General features: G+C 37.0%; 2 protein-coding genes across 2 annotated transcripts in view; one reads left to right on the top strand and one right to left on the bottom strand.

The window, feature by feature from the left end:
* atp11b (ATPase phospholipid transporting 11B (putative)) overlaps window positions 1–4813 on the top strand; it is a 64456-nt gene extending 59643 nt beyond the window's left edge. Inside the window, exon 30 of the mRNA XM_053513400.1 lies at window positions 3057–4813. Coding sequence (XP_053369375.1) covers window positions 3057–3138 — 82 coding nt within the window. The 3' untranslated portion in view covers window positions 3139–4813. The remainder of the gene's footprint in view (window positions 1–3056) is intronic.
* Window positions 4814–4946: 133 nt separating this feature from the next.
* Window positions 4947–20671, bottom strand: mccc1 (methylcrotonyl-CoA carboxylase subunit). The gene is made up of 19 exons (XM_053513405.1): window positions 20389–20671; window positions 19938–19981; window positions 18862–18995; window positions 18439–18534; window positions 17220–17341; window positions 16981–17128; window positions 16575–16696; window positions 16316–16427; window positions 13709–13790; window positions 13235–13362; window positions 12287–12470; window positions 10336–10445; window positions 9925–10141; window positions 8601–8687; window positions 8113–8162; window positions 6709–6846; window positions 6382–6489; window positions 5574–5645; window positions 4947–5486 (listed from the first exon to the last, which is right to left on the bottom strand). Exons 1-19 carry the CDS (start codon window positions 20442–20444, stop codon window positions 5358–5360), a joined length of 2139 nt encoding a protein of 712 aa, XP_053369380.1. The 5' UTR covers window positions 20445–20671; the 3' UTR covers window positions 4947–5357.
* Between the last annotated feature and the right edge of the window lie 585 nt (window positions 20672–21256).

Below are 21256 nucleotides of genomic sequence, written 5' to 3'. Positions count from 1 at the left end.
AACTGTGTTTAGTAGGCATGTTACTGAAAAGATTCAGACACCAGGGAGGGAAAAAAGGTATATATACAGTACGAATATATTTTTATATTATTAATAAAATAAGTAGTCCTCCAACAATATGCCAAATGGAAAAGTTAGTAAATATGCTGGCTTGAACTTAAAGTAGCAGAGCAGGGGTAAAAAAATGGCGATTAGGCAACTAGCGTATAAAAGGCTTTTATATGTACTGCATGTTAATACAAAATCAACTGAAAAGGGAAAAATCTATACTGCACTGGTCTATTTATAACGTGTGTGCTATATAAATCGTAAGTGAATAAACATTTAGAACTGTCATAAAATGCTTTAGGTGGCTCAAAACGCCCTGTAAACCCCCCGACAACTCTGGGACCGTGTCAGAAATCAGATGAGACACCAGAACTGTAGATGTGTTTATTATAATAAAGGATTTTTTTTCCTCAGTATTTTCCTATAAACCCAACGCCTTAGGGAAGATGACAGAATCCTCTGGAGCTGCCTGTGGTGTGTGTTTGGTCTTCGTGATGGGTTAGAGCGTGGGCGAGAAGTGCGTGTGTGTGTGTGATATGACTAATCCCAGACATATCCTTACACACATGCCTACTATGTTTCTCTTTTTTATTTTTGTAAATTTTTCCATAACAAATCATCCAAACAGCCATACACTAGTTGTGCTGATAATCAGCAGTGTAAGGAATGTTTGAATTTAACTCAATGTTTAATGATTAAATAAGTGAATGTTATAGCAGCTATAGCACGGTCTCTAAAAGCAGTTCTCCTTACGACTTTACCCAAAGTCTGCTAATATATAATATCGGTCATTTTTGTGCAGCATGTCTTTACATGTGTGATTTGAGAGATTGACCATCATACACACGCGCACACACAAACGCGCCCCCTAGTGGTATGCCCTGTTATTTCAAATAGTGGTTTGTTTACGGTTTGTAACAGAAAGTATTATTATTAAACACTAGTTTATAATGTAAAAGTAATTGTTAAAAAAATTTCGAAGCAGTGATGAAACTCCGAGCTGATTGTCTTTAGTTAAAAACATCATCACTAGCACTTCGGTCAGAAGATCTTGAATTGTTTGGTTGAAAAGCACCTCTGACATTAGTGCAGCTAAAAATAAAAATGATAATTCATGAGCTCATGGTAATACGCTCTTTTTTCTATAGTATCAGCTCATTTACTCATCATTCTGGTAATGTTTTTCTCTGAGGAGCCTCAAGTATCAGCGCTTTATAAAAGTCAGAGGTTAAACTCTAACTTTTCCTGAGATGACAAACTGCTTGACATGCACGACTGGTGAGGTTATGACTGTTTATAGCTGCTATAACTAAGAACAGAAACTATAAATAAAGCCCCGAAACAGATTGTCAAAAACATCCAGTCTAGTTTCACTGAAAGATTTTAAACCATCTTTATTTTATAGTAACCTAATACATAAAGCTGTCCTATCTTTCCATGTCTTGTCATTTCATTCGTGCTGCGCTCGCATGCCATCTTTTTCCATCACTTAGTCATCTGTCTCCACTACATTGTAGGGAAAGTTAAAGGCGGAGGCGCTGTAGCGAAAGACCACACATGGAAAATGTAGTATATATATATAAAAATGTTCACTTTACACTACGTTCCAAATTATTACACAAATGATATCTTTCTATGATTTTCATAATTAGTTAATGCAAATGACAGTCAGTATAATTTTCTAGTCATTAACTATTAGGGTATAGTTTTAATTTTATTGAACAAACCTCCTAATGATGACAATATTTATTATAAAAATAAAAAAGTGAAAATGCACTGTTCCAAATTATTATGCACAACAGAGTTAAAACATTTTATAGGTTGTAAAGAACTGAAAAAGGTATCTGCATGAACCTGTCTGTGCTCCGAATCAGCCACAAATGTCTTCACAGTACGATGAGTTTTCATAAAATATCTAATGTTTTTATACCTTGTCCAAGGCATTGCACTATTTGATGCTTTTCGGCAGCAGAGAGATTCTTTTTCTTTCCCATATTGCTTGAAACCTGTGGCCTGCTTAATAATGTGGAACAACCTTCTTCATTACTTTTTCTTTAATTGGGTTTATCTGGCAAAACAAATATCACACATGTCTGAAATTTATTTCAGTGATCCAAAGAGCCCTGAGACACAATACCATCCAAGAGTTTAATTTAAAAACTGTACATTTAATGTTTGACACTTACATCCAATTTGCATAATAATTTGGAACACAGTGTAAAGAAGTGTGTGAACTAGTGCAAAGTGAAAAAGACTAGTAAAATTTATATGGATAAATTATATAGAGTAAAAATCTATACACACTTTGGGAAAAGAAAAGTATGTATAAATATTAAAATACAAAATTTATTGCTGTGTTTATATTTTGATATATATGATATTATACTATTTTTCTTTTTCTAAAGTGGGTATAAATATTTTAGGTGGCTCTGGATCCAGTCAGAAAGAATAAAGCTGTAAGAATGAGACACATCAGAGAAAATCTTACTAAAACAGTTCCTATGGAGTTCAAACTTATTTCCCAATTTATAAAGATTTACAGCTTTTTTCCCCTGTATACAAAGTTTGATCATTTTTAATTCAGTTTTTACACACACAACTGTCTGTTGATACAAAGTCCTTACAGTCTTCATAGGTCCAGCAATATAGTCGACACTGTCTTATATTCTTGTCCAAATTTCAAATGAAGACAAGACATGGTTCCCTCTTAGATGAACACACACTACATATACAGTGAAGGCTGAAAACTAACTCAAGTGTAATTTTAAAGATCTTGAATGAGGAAAAAAATATAATGCGATCTTTATTAGGGGGAAAATTGTCAGTGTATCAGATTTGAAATCTGGGAAAAAAGTCGATTTTAATTCCGTAGTGCGACTCAGGCCCAGACTCCAATAGGTGCATCTCCATTTAACAATTTAATTATTTAACATTTTCTATCATGATGTCATCACTCACACCTTCACCCTTTCTTTTGTTTATTTATTTAATTCTTTGAATGCTTCCAGATCGTGGAGTGACCCAGATCCGTTCTCTTCCAGCGACCGCAGCGTTTTGACCCTTTCTCCTGTGGAAGTCTCTCACTGCTAGTGTATAAAGAAGTCCTCATCATCCTAAAGAGAAAATCTACCGGTTTTCTTTTCTATCACAAAAGAAAGATTTTTTTTTCCCCCCCTTTTTCTACATGTATGCACATCAATCAGAGCTGACCGTCCTTTACTGAGAAAGCCATACAAGCCTCTCTGTATTTCTCCTGCCCTGTCATGTAGCATTAGCTCACTCCAGAGATCTAGTCCTGACATCACTTACTGAAGGAAGCAGACTCATCAGCTTCAGCTCCATCCACCCTTCACCTTATTTATGCATTTACACATTAAGTTCTTCCATTATCCTCAGTTAATTACCATGCACATTTGTCTTATATTTTTCTTCTTTTTATTTATAGTGTGTATATCCTACTGAGCGAGCGTATAGACTGCATGCGCTCCTCAGATTTCAGAGGCCTTTGGGTTACTACGGCAACCGTCCGGAAGTCACTTTAGAAATGCGCTTTATTTCTGAAGGTCAGGAACAGTTCAGCCAAAAATAAAATGTCCTCTTCATCCAAATGTAGTCAGTCAGTTAAAACATTTTACTGCCCAGTTTGCTTCTTTTTTTTTTTTGCACTATAAGGCTAATGTATAATATCGATCTTGCACGTCAACATTGTGTGTCAAATTGTTTTTATTAAAAAGGCATTGATACGGACAGTGGTACAGGGTTAAAGTCTAATAAGAGGCTAAAATTTTGCAGTTACCAACCTCTGATACTATGACTTAACCATTGTGTACGGCACTTTAGGCCACACTCCTTTCTAAATCTAAAACCCAAGCTGTGCTAATGAAGGATATCAGATTTGGTGCTCTACATCTTTTAGCTTCTTGGTGATAATGGTATCATATAGCTTTAGGACCTGCTAGTTTATTTACAGCTCCAGCACAAAATGAGACGAGCAAACATGTCCTGGCTGACTACATTTGGAAGGTGTGTATGTGTGTGTGAGACTTTGACTGGTTTTGTTCATTTAAATTAGGATGTTCTTAGTGAAAACTCCAATACCGAAGACATTCAGTCCTGTAAAATATATTTATAAAAGTGTGTAATACTTAAATCCATCTTAATATATTACCAGAGAAGAATTTGGGAGCGGTCACAGCTCTGACGTGAGACTGGATATAAAACTGTGGTTAGCTTTTTTGTTGTTGTTGTTAAACTTATTTTCAATGAATGAAGAGACTGTAGACATATCAGATAAGGAATTGTAATTTTTTTTTTTGTCAATTATATACTTCTTGGTTATTTTGTTTGTTAAATCACTTTTTGTGTCAGGAAACACAGAGCATCAACAACCCCCACCTCCATTTATGTCAAAATATCCACACAGCTGCCAGTTGATTAGTGACGACAGTGTTACAGCTAATAAACTGACAGCTCAGTGTGTTTGTGTGCGTTTATGCTGTGTGTTTCTCAGAGACAGTAGCAATAAGAATCTCTGGACCAAGGATGGTCCACACTCGCTGCGAGGCCAAAGCGCCATTCCTGGTTTGTTTCCATCATTGTACATTTCAAGAAAAAAAAAATGTTGGCAAAGTGCGTTACTGTAATCGTTCTCTCCTGACAGTAAAAGTGTTCAATTATGGAAATTCTATTTACAAAAATAAATCTTTTTTAAAAAAAAATATTGTGCACTATGTGATGTTTGTACTTATTTTAGATGACCTTTTGTCCAATCAGTGTTTGAATAACTATTCTGTTTGTGTGATGGTGATCTAAAATGACCATCCCTAGAGCGATGAGATTCCTGGGTCCAGAATGATGAATCAATACGTCTCTGCACAATCCACATGACACATCCAAAGTCGCAAGAAAATATATACATTTTATTATATATTTATTTATTATTATTTAAAAAAAAAAGAAAACCCATCTATGTTAATCTCTTAGCTGTTTTTGGCAGGAAAATCTGCCATGCATTTCTAAACAACTGTACACCGGGAAAGAAAAGAAAAAAATGCTACACCACAAGAACGGAACTCACATTTATGGACATCATTTAACATTAGTTTTTAACAAATGTCAGAAAATCCTTCCAACATTTAAGCATTAGTGTTGAACTTTCCGTCTTAATTATTAGAAAATCAGGATGTCTGATTGAACCATAACCAGTAACGCTTTACACTGAGAGTTCCTACTACTTCACTAACTGAAGGCCTCAAGTTAGTAGCTGATGGCTGTACAGATGAAGTCCATCAGAGAAACGTTTCTTTCTTTTAGGAAGCCTGCGCCACTTCCTCCTCTTCCTCGTCCATTTGCACCAGCACTGCGTGACGATTGGCCTGTGAACCCTCTTTAAATAGGACCTTCTTAATGACACCTGCTTTAGGAGCTCGGATCGTGTGCTGCAAACACAGGATGGTACGATAAACCGACAAACAAGTTTGTTTTTTTTTTGTTTTTTTTAACTAAAGGAAGCGTCTCCTGCTTACCTCCATCTTCATTGCTATCATCACCATTAGAGGATCTCCTTTCTCCACAGTATCTCCAACCTTCACAAAGACCTGCAGGTATATGCACACACTTTAAACCACCAGAAAATAAATAAATAAAAACTTCACCTGTATCTAACCACCAATTTCAACATCAAGAGGAATCATTTATTTAGACTAATATATAATGTGTGTGTGTAGTGCTGATATAGAAAAATTAAGATGGTGTATCGACATGCTCATACTGACAAAGGTATTGTCCTTCCAAAGCATGTGATTTTAATTTACAAAAAAAGTGATATTAACTGTAAAAAGTATGACATAGCATCAGTGGAACAAGCTAGATCCTGATCTCACTTGTACATTATAGCAGCTATAAAAGTGACGCTTCATTAGCCACTCTTTTCTCTCTGTGTAATTTGTCACGTTACTGAAAGCTGCAATGCGTAAACTCCACTGTCCTGATGATTTGGAGACCAAAGTTGACTGTTACAAAGCCTGGACACTGGAGATTTCTTTCATAAGTGTAAATGATTACACAGTCTTTTAATCTGCTAAGGAGGGGCTTCCAATGTACAGGTCCCCTTCAATAAGCTGTTACTATAATTGAGTGCTTAAATGTAAACCTGTGACTTGCAGCTGCACTACTGTCAGAGAAGGCACTATTAAAGAAAATTCAACACCTTTAAACCAATCAAAATTCTCAGCTGATTTTTAAACCCAGACTTCCCTGTGTGAAAAAGAAGTATGAGCCACAAGCATGTTGTACAAAACAACACAAAACAGGACATACAGTTTAAACACATACCTTCTCAATGGTTCCAGTCATGGGTGCCACTGCACCACCTTGTGCTCCGGCGGTTCTCATGCCAGCCAAGAACTTTGGTACAGGCACTTTTACCTCCACACTGCCCTCCTACAGAACCAGGAACAGATTATAGATGGTGCTGCAATGCAGTGCTCTGTACATGCCTGATTTTTGCCCCCATTTTATGAGTGGTGGTGCTGCTGCATGATTGTCTCACTGGCTAATTGCATGAGGACAGGTACAGAACTTGCAGCAGAACATAGACTTGATTATTATTATTATTATTTTATAAATCTATAAAAATATCCTTTATTAAACAAACCTCACCATGGAGAAAAGATGAACTGAGTTGTCCAGTATGACCAGTTTCGGTCGAGACAGAATTCCATTTACAGAGCACTGCAGGTATGTGGCTCCACCCACTTCCTGCAGCTCACCTGACACCTGGAACACCTGGTCTCCAGTCTAACACACAAACATATACATTTCATTACACACACATCTCTGATGTAGTTTAAACAAAGAGCAGTCAATTATACTTCTGGAAATTCTTCTAGGCTTAGGCGATAGAACAATAATGATGTACACTGCAATAGACAAAATTGTTTGGTATGATAGCTGGTTTAAAGCAGTGTATAAGGAGACCACCATTGTGTCTATTTGGGGGCTGCATTCTTCAAAGGAAACTTTTAAAAGCTCATATTATTGCGACTAAGGCTGTTACATTTTGAAGGCTGCATCAAACGTGAAAGCAAAGGGTGTCGTGGTGTTCACCTCACGTCCCAACCTACTGTATCCAAAGATTCCTTGCAAGCCGGGGAAGAGACCAGAAGAGACAATGGTGGACACAGGACCCGAAGATATTTAAGTACATGATAAAAATAAAACATTATATCTAAATGAAAATAAATAAATACAGTTTAAAATAATAAACAAGGGGATTTACGTAAAATCTGCTTCCTGAGAATCGAGTTTTTGTAAAACATGCTTAAGCTTAAGTGATACACAAAGTTAACCAACGTAGAGACCAGTGTCTCTACGCAGTGTCACACGCAGCTGGCATACACTTCGCTCCCGAGACCAGACACACCCAACGTGAGGGAGATGATGAATGCAGAAAGTGAGAAAGAAATTGTCGATAAATTAGGACAGGTTAGATCGGGAATATGGCAGTTTTTGTGCTGTGTGTAAATTGTGTAGTCGAACAGTTTAGACCAAAATCAGGAATACATCAAATACATTATATAGTTTACTTTTAACATTGCATTTACAGAATTAGAGTTTATATTTCTTTTTCATTTTTATTTATTGTCTTACTGATGTTAGGTCAGCATACCTGTTGATTTTACTTGCTTCTTTTATTTAATGCGACTCTAGGAAAGAATTTAATTTTATATGCACACACTATATATATTATATATAAATATAAAATTTTCTTTTATAGATAATTTTTCCCTATAAGAGGGTTAATAAAAAAAAATTCTACTGTTCATAAAAAGTATAGCATTGTAATAGCTTAACATAAATTATAAAATTTTATCAAAATTGATATTTTTAAAAATTATGTAATTAAAAAAAAGCCCAGACCTAAAATTAAAATATAAATTTTCTAGAAAACCTCTCAACTATTACACACTTTTCTTTGTTTAAATAAAACTATTAATACTGACAGGTTAAAGTATTAAAATAAGCACATTAACATATCATAGTAAACATATTGCGTGTGTGTACCTTCATGCTGTATGTCCCATCTGGATTGTAGGTCACAGCTACTGTGAGTTCTGCAAAAGACACCACACACAAGTCATTTTGATAGTCCATTAGAGATCATGCATAGTGCAGAGGACAGCTATTTCAAGAGGCTATCCATTTCCTGCTCTGGACATGCACAGGAATCGAAAGTGTTACATCACCATGAGGCTAATCCATCATACATGCATGATTTGGAGAAGTGGAATATTTTCCATGCGAACTAAAGGGGAAAAAAAATACCAAAAAAATAGTGCAGTTGCAAAACCCTAGTTTGTCTAAGGTAGAAATACTGTATGTGTGTGTGAGAGAGAGAGAGAGAGAGAGAGAGAGAGAAAGAGAGATTAAATCCTACAGCGCCACTGCAATCAGTCTTCACTATGTTTACACTAGATTTGTGATGCCACAGGAAAAGCAAAAGACTGAGATTAAAAGACTTGATAGTGTGTGTGTACAGGTTTACCACTCACTGTTTTCCCCGAGCTGGAGTGTCAGGTTCCTGCAGCAGAGCACATTGAGCCGGCTCCCGTTACCCGAACCGAAAGGAGAGAAGACATCTGAAACAGGAAGGCTTTATTAGTGACATCCAACAGCAGTTAGTCGAACTCTCCAACTTTAAAATTTTGTTGAAATACTTTTAAATGAAAGCATTCTTTTTTTTTCTTTAAAGATGGTGTTTGACAGATCCTCTCAACTTCATAATTAATGTTGTCTGCACTTTATAACCTTTTTTTTTTTTTAAATTAAAAGAAAAAACTTTTTTTCTTGTAAAATGTAAAGTTTTTAAAGGTTTTCCAGGGTTTATGTTATTTTTGTGAACATTAGACATATATATTGTGGTCACACTTAAATGATTCAGATCATCAAACAAATTTTATTATAAAGATTATCCAACTAAATACAGAATGCAGTTTTTACATAATTATTTTATGTAATAAGAGAACAAAGCTGTCCAAACCTTTCCAGGCCCATGTAAAAAAAGTAATTGCCCCTCTTGCTAAATCGTAAATAAACTGTGATTTTCGAAAGCTGAGTTAAATTTCACCTGCTACACCCAGGCCCAACTACTGTTGAATCACGTAATCACTTAAATTGAACCTGTCTAATTAAAAAATTGAAGCATGCTAAAAAATCTCAAAAAGCAACACAATGTAAAAAAATCTAGAAACAGATGAGAAACTGTTTGTAAAGGGTTACCAAGCCATTTCTAAGGTGTAGGGACTCCAGCAAACCACAGGGAGAGCCATTATCCACAAATGGAGAAACCTTGGAACAGCGGTGAACTTTCCCAGGAGTGGGCAACCTACCAAAAGTACTCCAAGAGCACAGTGGTTCAGAAGGAACGCAAAAGAACCACAGGCCTCGGCTGCTTCACAGAAGATCAGCGTTCATGATTCAAGAATAACAAAAAAGAGACTTCCAAATATGGCATCCATGGGGGAGTTCTAAGTCTAGTGCTGACCAAAAAGAACAAGAAGGCTCGTCTCATTAAAAAAAATAAAAATAAATAAATAAAACATCCAGATTATCCCCAAGACATGGGCACATGTTCTATGGACTAATAAGAAAAAAGTGAAACTTTTTGGTAACTAAAAAAAAAAAAAAAAAAAAAAAAAAACACATCACACCATCTGGGGCTCCCCCAAACCACACACCCACCCCATAATAGCCTACCCATACTACCAACATTGTTAACACACCTGAGTCAGGTAAATGAGTTGATCAATTAAAAACAGCTGCTGTTAGTACAAGCCAGAATTTTAGTCAGTGTGTGTAATGTGTTTGCATTCCTACCATGTGACTGGCGCAGAAACTCCCGTGTGTTCTCTCTCTCCTGCAGCAAAAGTCCGAGAGCAGCCTGACACACCACGTCTCCTCCCGGTGCAGTCGGTTTAGGAAACAGCTGATCGTAGTGCTGCTGGATAAAACTGGTGTGAACGTTTCCTGCCTTAAACTCTGCATGACCCGAAAGACTTAACAGGAAGTCAATGTTGGTGTTGAGACCCACAATCTAAGGACAGAGAACGTTAAAATCCCAAAATTAATAAGATACCTGTGGACAACCTACCACAAATACGTCATGTGCATTTTTACAGTTTATTACCAAACTTTTAAGGGGAAATTTTTTTTATATATGCTTTAAGTATTTACGTTTTAGATTTATTACAGCACTGCAGTGTGCAATGTTCTCCTCTAGAGTCTTACATTGTACTGATGTAAACAGTACCGCAGTTTCTGCAGAGCAGCTGGGCGATCCTCTCCCCAAACCACCAGCTTAGCGATCATGGGGTCATAATGAGCTGAAACCTCGTCTCCTAACACACACACACCAAAAGAAAATCATCAGATATAACTCAGTAGAGAGGAAACTTTATTAACCTGTTTTACATTTGTATTTACAACAATACAACTGCAGAAAATAATTTCGCAGTGATACAAAAAATACTTCAGGAATAATTCATTTCACATAGAATATAATCATGGAAAGCAAATTGTTTTCAAGTAATTCCACTGAAGGAAAAAAAGAAAAAGATTGCAAAATGTCCTATATACAGAAACTGAAACTTCTGACCAATCAGAATGCAGAACAGCACTGGGGTTTATTTAACTCACATCAGAAATGGCTGTGTAAATTTCACCATGGGAAAAAAAAAAAAAAAAAAAAAAAACTTCCCTCTCCTACACAGTATATATCACATGGAAATGACACATTACTACAGGAAATAACAGCTATAAGCAGAAGTAGATGTTGAACTCCTTCACTTTAGCAATACTGTCTAATAGAGGGGAGGCATTATGGGTAACGATGAGCCACAAAGTTTGTTTTAATGGGTACACCACAACACAGGCCAGGGTGCCAATACTTTAACCTTGAGCAAAATTTAACTTAGCCCATGCTTCCATGCTCCCACGCACCTTGCAAAGTTATACGAACTCACATATGGGCAGTCGGGCATTGTCTGTTGCTGAATCTCGATTAATCAAACTATATCTAGTCTGTGAGCACTAGGAAGCCCTCAAAGCTCCCGTGTTAGCCAGGAGCCATTCGGGGAGCAAGGGGGAAAAAAAGAAGAAAAAAAGAAAAAAATCTTGGGACTCCTGTCAGACACTGTCTGCATTATTTTTAACTTCACACACACACATCCAAGTTTAGATTATATAGTACCTGGGGAAGAATGGAGACCAAATCTAAGTACTTTAGTATAGCAGAGGTAACTTGGAATTGGAAAAATTGAAAAAATGAAACACTAAAACATGTTAGAAAGTGAAATGTGTCAATACATAAGGTAAGACAATGACATTAGAGCTAAAATGATTCCTCGAGTAACTCGATTACAAAAAATGATCAAGGAAAAAACTCCTGCTTCAAAGCTTTTTTAAATTAATTTTAAAAGCTTTGCGTTATGTTTTTGCCCCAATATTAGTTTGACGTGACACACCGCGCTTCCGTATGCAAGCCGCCAGTAAACAGACGAAAAAAAACCGCTTACGCCACCCACAAAGCGGAAGGAGACACAAACAGTTAGCTGTGTATTGATTTGAGGGAGCCGTCATTTGCGGGCTGCAAAATGGAAGAAAGCAATAAAAAATATCAGCGAGCCAAGAGAAATCAGCAAGAGAAAACGACAGAAATTGTCAGTCAAGGTTCATGTTATGCCTGAGCTGTAAAGTTAGAAACTTTTAGTCCTAAAGGTTAAGTTGCACAACTAAGTGTTTTTGTATAATTTGATAGCTACAGCCCGAAAGAACATACGAACAAATGATTCCTCAGACGAATACTATGTCTGTGATCTAATGTCTCTTTAGTACCTACCTGCTGTTAGTTACTTTTTGACAATTAAAATGTAAAACTTCATTGTGAATGTTAGCCTGAATGTAAGCAAAATACGCAGTAAGTTAAATTTTTAACAGATGCACCTAAACACAGCCACGGGTGCCAATACTTTCTGTCTAACTTAATTAATTGCGGCTCAGAAGCTGTATACTGTATGACAAGAAACAAGACATAAGGTTTCACCTTATGCGGTCATATACGTTGTGTTACGTGAATACAGAAAAGAAAGTAACAGCAGGGTAACCATGATAACATACATTCTGAGGTTTCCTGTTTGCAATCTAGTTAAAAAAAATAATAAAAAAAAAAACACATGCTAACCTTGACGTACTCCAGTCTCGATGCGAGTGTGCGTCTCCTCCTCTGGTGTGGAAAGGTGCAGGAGGGGTCCGGCTCCAGGCAGAAAGTCATTATTGGGGTCTTCAGCATAGATTCGAGCCTCAAACGAGTGACCTCGCAGCACAATCTCATCCTGAGACAGTGGAAGCTTCTCTCCAGCAGCCACCTGACACAGAAATCAAGCTTTTAAACCTTAAACCAACATTCATGATCAGAGTAACCATTAGAATGAAGCACAACCCTTTTAGTTGATTAGCTTTATAATTCCCAGAGGGTGAATTCTAGCAGATTTCTCCAATAAAAAACATGACTTTAGCATCAGGTTCAGTCTTGGCTTTATCTCACAGCGTTAGATTTCTCTTGCTACATCAGCAATTTGTGAGAGAATGCTATGTTTATTCTATCTGTCCTATTCTATGTTGCCAGATTTTCCCCTAGGCTTTCTCATGTTACATCAGCTTTCTCCATGTTAGATTTCTCTAGTTACATCAGCTTTTTCCTGCTGCATCAGCTCTCCTGTGCTCGATTAGCTTCCTCATGCTATGTCCAATATCTCCTGCAATTTCACTTTTCTCTTGCTATATACACTTCCTCTCATTTCTTAAACCTTTTGCTGCTTTATATGATTTCTTTTACTTTGCTAAATGTCGAGCTACATCAGCATTTTTCTCATTGTTAGATCTCTCCTGCTTTGTCAGATTTGTCTCTGCCCCTCTGATTTTTCCTCAGTTATTTTGCTCTTACTATGATGGACTTCTCTTCTCACGTCATCTTTTCTCTTATTCTATCATATTTTATGTATCCATCTTGAATAGACAGTTGTTAAACATTTGTGCTCATTAGAACACTATGCACCAACCTGCACAGCTCTCAGATCAGGTGTGATAACTGAATTGTGCTTTTGTTACATAATCACAATCATACCCTTACCCTGAGCTGCCACTCCACTAGGTCTGTCCCAGTGATCATCTCAGACACCGGGTGCTCCACTTGCAAACGAGTGTTCATTTCCATGAAGTAAAAATTGTGCTGAGCATCCATGATGAACTCCACAGTGCCTGTGCGCATACACACACACACATATATATACGTATATATATATATATATATATATATATACATACACACATATATATACGTATATATATATATATATATATATATATATATATATATATATATATATATACACACACACACACACACACACACACATTTTTTCTTGCAATATTTATGTCTCACCCACAATTCTACAGTGACTTCTTTAAATATGTATTAAAGAATATTTAAAAAGCTCCAGGTTATTAGAACAAGAGTTTGATTTTTATTAACATTATTTAATAAAATGTAATACTTAATTTGCTGAATCATACACATTCTGATCAAAAACATTTATTGTCTCACCTGCTCCCACATAGTTTACTGCTTTGGCAGCCCGGACTGCAGCCTCTCCCAGTTTACGCCTCACTTCAGGACTAATACCAGGCTGTACAGTACCACACACACAGAGTCGCATGTTTAAATAAAATTTAAATGTTGCAGAAATGGGTAATAATAATAAATAAATAAAAACCATGAGCAATAAAAAGGTTCTCTTATGGACATCAATGCCTCCTAAAAATTACTTTTAAATTTACGATCACATTATCAGCCTTAAGTAACTCATTTCTGATTTCAAAAAAATTTGTTTGACGTTTGACCAAACACATCCCATTCCCTGAGAAGGTTTCGTCAAAAGGCATGGCAAACAATACATTTTCTTTGTCACAGCACTTCCAGTCAGCCAGTTCACCTCATCATACCAGGAGAGCTGGAGAATTTTTTTCAGATTTTTGTCTCTCCTCGTAAGGAAGACTACTAAATGGTTTTGCCAAAATGAGGTCAACAATATTAGCCTGTCTGCGTCTGCCATTATGCACAGCTTGCTAGCTGGCTAGTTTCCCCTTCCACAAGCTACTTTAATTATATGAACGAACTAACTTTACAATGTTGAAACAAGGAGCAAAGTCAAGAACACTATGGTTTTTTTTATTATTTAAATAATGATTTGTACAAACAAAAATGGTTTATATCACCAGCAAACAATGCAGAATGCAGTACCACTTCACCTGCAAATCTGCATGGGACTGAACTCGAATCTCTGTAGCGCTGGTGTATACTTAAGACATGCTGTCAATCAAAAAAGAGCTTCTCTGGACGTGACGATTTTGGTGCATTTATCCAATTAAGGTCCAGCTTTTCTGCAGTGAAAAAAGCTCCTCTGTGCTGCCCATAGACCTCCAGTGAAGCTGGGCTTTAGGAGGGTTTAACGCGCTGTGCTGCACGGAAATGTATGACAAGAAAATTGTGTCAAACAATCTACAATAAATGCCTGATTTTGAACGAGCCAGTCATGAAGTTGAATCCGTTCTAGCGCACTTTTATTAAAACCAATATAAATACGACAGTGCATATATGAGCATTTATTTTCTGACATAATAGAGGAAGCGGAGCTTCCCTTGTAGAGCAGCTGCCACTGGTGCTTACACAACCTTATGATGTATTTTATGGTGTAAGCAAAGACATATTAATGTGTGTGTACTTGCTGTTTCAGAGGACAGACACGTCCACATTGGGTCACAAAAAAGTCACTTGCAATTATGAATGCAAACCGTGATGACATGGCAATCCGTTCTGACCCCCCCCCAAAAAAAAATCACGTTCTGACCGGAATTGAGCAATGTGAGTTGTTATGTGGACGTCGCCAGAACCGCTTCGCTGTGTGCAGTTTACTGGCTGTTCCTGGGCATGAGCTATATGGACAAAAGTATTTGGCCAAACCTGCAATGACATTGTATCCAAATACATATACATCCCTTTATATGTAACCATACATATAAAGGGAACGGAGTTGGTTCCCTTTTGCCACTATAACAGCTTCCACACTTCTTGGAAGGCTGTCCACAAAATTTGGATTCAAGTGTTTTGGTGCCCATTTTTTGTGCCCATTCATTCTGTAGAGCATTTATGAGGTCAGACATTGATGTTGGATGAGAACCTGGCTCACACTCTCCATTCCAGTTCACCCCTAAGGTGCTCGATGGGGCTGAGGTCAGGGATTTATGCCAGTCAAGTTCTTTTACATTGAATTCATTAAACCATATCTTTATCATTCCTTGCTGTGTGCACTGGGACACCATCATGTTGGAATAGAAAAGGGCCTTCCCCAAACCTTTGGCACAAGTCTGGAAACACAGCATTGTCCAAGATGTCTTGTTATGCTGAAGCATTAAGTATTTACTGGGGATAAGGGGCCTGATTGAAACACCTAAATTCAATAATTAACAGGTTTGGACAAATACATTTATCCATATAGTGTAGGGTGTTGGTGTGGCTGGACTGCAACACAGTGATGAACGAAATTGTATTGCATTGTAAAATCCTAATTTAACCCTTAATTCATAAAGTGGTAGTGGTTAGCACTGTCGCCTTGCACCTCAAGAGTACTGGTTCGATTCCCATCTTGTGTGCATGGACTTGCACAACTGTGCATGTTCTCCCTGTGTTTGGTGGGTTTCCTCCGGGTACTCTGGTTCCTCCCACAGTAAAAAGACTGAGTAGATTAAGCTAATTGGCGTTCCCAAATTGCCTGTAGTTTGTGAATGAGTGTGTGCGTGATTGTATGTGTGTGCTCTGCAATGGATTGGCACCCTGTTCAGGGTGTACACTGCCTTGTGCCCTAAGTATTCTGGGATAGGCTCCAGGCCCCCCCACGACCCTGAATACAGGATAAAGCGGTATAAACGATGAGTGAGTGAGTGAGAATTTATAAAAAGTATGTTAAAAATCTAATTTGATCAAACAATAAAAGACATCACAATGGTGTGCCTGTCATAGTAACATGTTGTCCTCAAGTATGACTGCTTTTCTGTCACTAAATCTTCTCCACACATTACCCATTCATTCTGAAGAATGTATTTATACAGTATTTTTATTTTATCCTCAATATAAATAAATGTCATCCATATTTACCCCTGGTGCTTCTTCTATGATTTTCTGGTGTCTCCTCTGCACGCTGCAGTCTCTCTCAAACAGATACACCGCATTACCATGTTGATCCCCAAACACCTGCACCTCCACATGCCTAAACAACAGCAAGAAGTAAAGAACAGTAAAGAAAAAGCTTCACAGACATATTGAGACAAATGCTGCTAGTCAGAAAGGCAAAAATATCTCCCAGCCTGGAAAGCAAGCGATGTGCAGAATTTATGTATGTGGTTGGACTCTTTACCTGGGGTTGTCTACAAACTTCTCCACTAGCATGACATCATCATTGAATGATTTGCGAGCTTCTCTTCTGGCAGATTCCAGCTGCTCATGAAATTCCGCTTCCGAGCGAGCAATACGCATTCCCTGCACAACGCCATACACACAAGCCAAACAGGGCAAGTAAACATAATGAGGACTAATCCTGTTTAATCCAGAGTTTAGCACCAACCGAAACATAAGCAAGATCTGTGATTAAAACACTGTTCCTCCATTAAACTTCTCTGATTTGTTCAATTTCTTTATTTATTAGCTCGGAAAGTTAAAACAAACTTTAATTTATATTTTATGAAGACAAAATGATTATGTCTAAATAAGTAAATATTTCTCTCTGTTTTTTCCCTAACAAAATTTTTGCTGATCTCCCTCACCTTCCCACCTCCACCTCGTACGGCTTTGATCATAACAGGATAACCAATCCTGCCAGCTTCAGCATGAAGCTTCTCATCTGATTGGTCCTCTCCGTGGTAACCCTCAATGATGGGAACGCCTGCAGCGGACATTATGTGTTTGGATGTGCTGATAGAGAACAAGCCAAAACAAAGTGATTTAATTATTCTGGTTATTAAAAGCTTAATTAAAAAAAAAAAAAAAAAAAGGAAAACATTACCTCTTGATGCCCATATCACGAATCGCTGATGATGGAGGCCCAATGAAGATGATGCCTTCCTGTTTGCACTGTTCGGCAAACTCTGTGTTCTCAGACAGGAAGCCATAACCAGGGTGGATGGCCTTTACCAAAAACACAAAGAAAAAAAATTACCACAAAAAAAAGTTTAAAGTAAGAACATATTAAAACATATACAATGTCAAGCAACAGGAAAAATCTTTAATGTTATAAAACAATTAAAATAATTTAAAACAATCAAAAATTGGTTCATAAGAAGTTCTTATTTACATAATATCTCAATGGAAATTGTGGTGTAAGTGATTTTATTTGTTTACTGATTTTGTAAGTTTAATTAAGTGTCTCTTTCTACATTCAAGCAACGTGAAGGGCAAACAAGAAGAACTGCTGTGCTACTGACATTTTTGTTTAGACAACAGGCAGTTCTGGAACCAAGTTTGGGTGTGCAAGTAAGAAATACTTGCTTTAACCAAGGGTTTTGTTAATAAGCCAAAATAAGTAGAATTACACACAAACAGTTTAAACTCTCCTGATTTTCTGCCTCCAAAAACTAAAGTAAAGGCAAACAACCTTCTCACGACCAGAGTTAGAAATCAAATGGAATCTAGATAGCAAGCTAAGCTAGAACTGTCAGGAGCGTTATAAGTGTGAATATCATGTGAGCTGTAGTTATTTCAAATCAGCAAAAAAAAAATGGTCAGTGGTTTTTCTGTTTAAAAAAGTGTGAAAGCAGCGTTGTGTTGTTCTTAAAACACTAAAGACGTACCATGCCTAAGAGCAATGCTTTTAAGAAAAGCCTTAACTCTGTGAACAATAAATGGCGCTGTTACATAACCAAACCCATATTTTTTTTATGTTGTTCTATTTAAAAATAAATACATTAAAAATAGTACTGTGACAGACCAAAAATTGTTCTATCAGGTTTGACGATTATTTAATTTATAATTCAAAGCAACTTGTGCTGATTGTTTCTTAACCAAGCAACTTATATTAATTCTTTAATATCAAGGTAACTTATAATTATTCTTTATTAACCAAGTGACTCGTAATTATTCTTTATTAATGAAAATATTAGTCCCAATACCTTATATCCAAGTGACATAAACTGATTCTTAATTAACTAAGGCAATCCTACTGAACCCTAGTGAAGCCAAGTGGGTGGAATGGTGGAAGAGTGGGATTAATGGTGGAAGAGTTGTACCTGTGCAGAGGATTTCTTGGCAACTCCTAGAACTTTCTCCATAGATAAATAACTCTGTTGTGATGGAGCTGCTCCAATGTGATATGCTTCATCTGCCTGCAATTTAAAGATGACATTTCTGTTCAGCTGTTTAATTTACAGATGGCAATGCAGGGCAAACACGGACAGATTAACAGGAATAGACAACAGACATCTTTCATATTGTCATGTATGTGCATTAAACAGAGGGTTAAAAAGTGCTAAGAAATGGGCAGTGGTGAAAAGGAAGTTGTAACGTGTGATTTCTTTCTCCATGATAACATGCATGGAGTGCCTGTCAGTATCGCTGTACACAGCCACATGTACATGCATTAAACAAAGCGTTAAAAAGTGCTAAGAAATGGACAGTGGTGAAGAGGAAGTTGTAACGTGTGATTTTCTCACCATGGCCACATGCATGGAGTGCCTGTCAGCATCGCTGTACACGGCCACAGAACGAACACCCATCTTTTTTGCTGTGCGCATCACTCTGCACGCTATCTCTCCTCGGTTAGCGATAAGGACTTTCTCTATCCTCCCTGCAGACACAAAATTAAGACCAGTACATACATGCATTTATCTTTCTTTTGTCCCTGTAATTCACAAACTTTAATATCATCCAGTGGAACTTCATAATTCACACTTTTGTCAGTTCAACTAAAACAATTAGCAGCAAATTATTAAGATGCAGCATTACTTTTTTTATTTTCAATATGATTCAAATATCACCATAATCTAAAATATCATAATATCTGAACAGATTCATGACATTCCACTTATCCATTAACTACCTGATTTATTAACCAAGCATGTTAAACTGAATTGTCATTAGCTAAGCATAATTCACTGGTTGAATGATGCTTAATGATGAGAAAACAATTTGAGTCTTATGTTCACCGATTAACCTAATCTGCATATCCTTGTACTGTGGGAGAAAACCAGAGTACCCTGAGGAAACCCAGCAAGCATTAGGGGGGAGGAATGCAAACTCCACACTTACAGACCCTGAGGTGAAAATGAAGGACCCTCACCATGCCACTGTTATGACAATGATGATGATGACAATAATAATAATGTACTAATAATGTTTTAGTGAGGATGACGTTTTACTGTGCTGTTAGAGTGATTATAGTGGGATTGTTATTATTTAGTTATTATAATTATCACTGTAATTGACTGGTTACTTAAGTTAAATGATAAATGATTTAATCTAATTCTCAATACCATGTGAATAACAGGAAATAATGATATTTGAAAAGTTAATATATTTTTTGCACTGCCACCCATGTTACATGTGTGTGTGTGTGTGTGTGTGTGTGTGTGTGTGAGTGAGAGAGAGAGAGAGAGAGGATTTTGTTTCACAAAACTAAACTGTTCTGTAATCATCAGAGAGTTGGTAGATTGTTTTTTTGTAACACTGGAGGAGAACTCTTGAGGGATGTGTGAGCATCCTGGAGAAATCATGGATCATATCCTCTTACCCACAGATGCATGTCTGACAGCTCCTCTGCCCCAGATCAGCTTCCTACAAAAAGAGACGCACAGAGGTCAATGCTTTCATTTTTCACAAAATCAGCCATATTTTGACAACAACCTGGTGTCCTTACACTCAAGGACACTGGCACTAGCACCGTTTCTGTCCTGCCCTTAACCTTGTCCAAGACTTGACGTCACTGTTCCCAGTTTGGGTTCAGAACATTAGATTTATTAAACTGAGCATTTCTTAGTCTATTCATGTTTAATTAATCTCAGAGAATCCATATCCACAGTCCTATATGAGAAGAGAGTAAAGCTGTACACAGTCATTTTGGGCTAAAATCATTTTGCGTAGCATTTAACTGCCTGACATTGAATAACCAAGCAATGCATGGTCAGCAGCACTAAATATGCAACACACAATAGGATTAAATATATGTCGTTGTAATGACTTACTGTAGCTGTGCTCTCAGAGCTTGGTTGATTCGTACTTGCAGGACAGCAGCCGCCATTTTTGCGAGTGAACAAACACCGATTAGCTAAGCTAATTTGCTAACAGAACCGGTAAATATTTAAAACTAAAGTTTTGTTATAAATTAACCTTATTTAAACAATGAATGTCACTGGATTATACGATACTTTACTGCATATTTTTAGTTTTAGCATGTTTCTTCAAAAGTCTGTAAATAAATACAGATATTGACAAAATTTTAGCTAGCTAACTAGCTTGAAATACAGTTTGACCCTAATAGCCACCCGTAGTTTCGCTAACCAATCACAGTGGGGGATAATGTAGGCGTGTTGGCCTTGTGCACTACATGAGTTACAACTCACACACCATAGAGAGTGCACTACATGTGTAATGAGCAATGTGGAGTTTATTCTGTAATGTTTACAAGAATAATAGCATTACATATATAATAATGTTTAAAATACATTTTGTAATGGTTTATTTCTATTTGTATTTATTTCTTTTTGTCTTTTTATTACATATTTTCCATAAACATGTGTTAAAGACAGTGGCACTGAAGAAAAGACAGGAGGCAGAGTGGGAGGTAGCAGAGATGAAGATGTTGTGGTTCTCTTTGGGAGTGACAAGGAAAGATAGAATCAAGAATGAGTTCATGGTGGTTTGGATTTTAAGTAGAAGCTAGAAGGATGCTGGTATTGGTAGAAGGATGCTGAGGTTGGAACTGCCAGGCAGGAGGTCTAGAGGAAGATCAAAGAGGAGATTTATGGATGCATTGAAAGAGGACATTAAGTTAGTTGGGGTGAGAGAAGAAGAAGCAGAGGATAGGGTTAGGTGGAGGCAGATGATTCGCTG

The sequence above is a fragment of the Clarias gariepinus genome, chromosome 15 (genome assembly GCF_024256425.1).
Source record: "Clarias gariepinus isolate MV-2021 ecotype Netherlands chromosome 15, CGAR_prim_01v2, whole genome shotgun sequence".
Lineage (NCBI taxonomy): Eukaryota > Metazoa > Chordata > Actinopteri > Siluriformes > Clariidae > Clarias > Clarias gariepinus.
This window is presented reverse-complemented; position numbering and strand designations above follow the sequence as displayed.

Bases quoted from the DNA above. Each gene is read 5' to 3' on its own strand.
- mccc1 (XM_053513405.1), bottom strand. From the start codon at position 20,444: ATGGCGGCTGCTGTCCTGCAAGTACGAATCAACCAAGCTCTGAGAGCA. The intron at 16,697-16,980 runs GTGAGGGAGATC...GGCGTTGTGCAG, and splicing joins TACGAGGTGGAGGTGGGAAG to GGAATGCGTATTGCTCGCTC. The intron at 8,688-9,924 runs GTAGGAATGCAA...TTCCTGTTTCAG, and splicing joins GTTTCTGCGCCAGTCACATG to ATGTCTTCTCTCCTTTCGGT.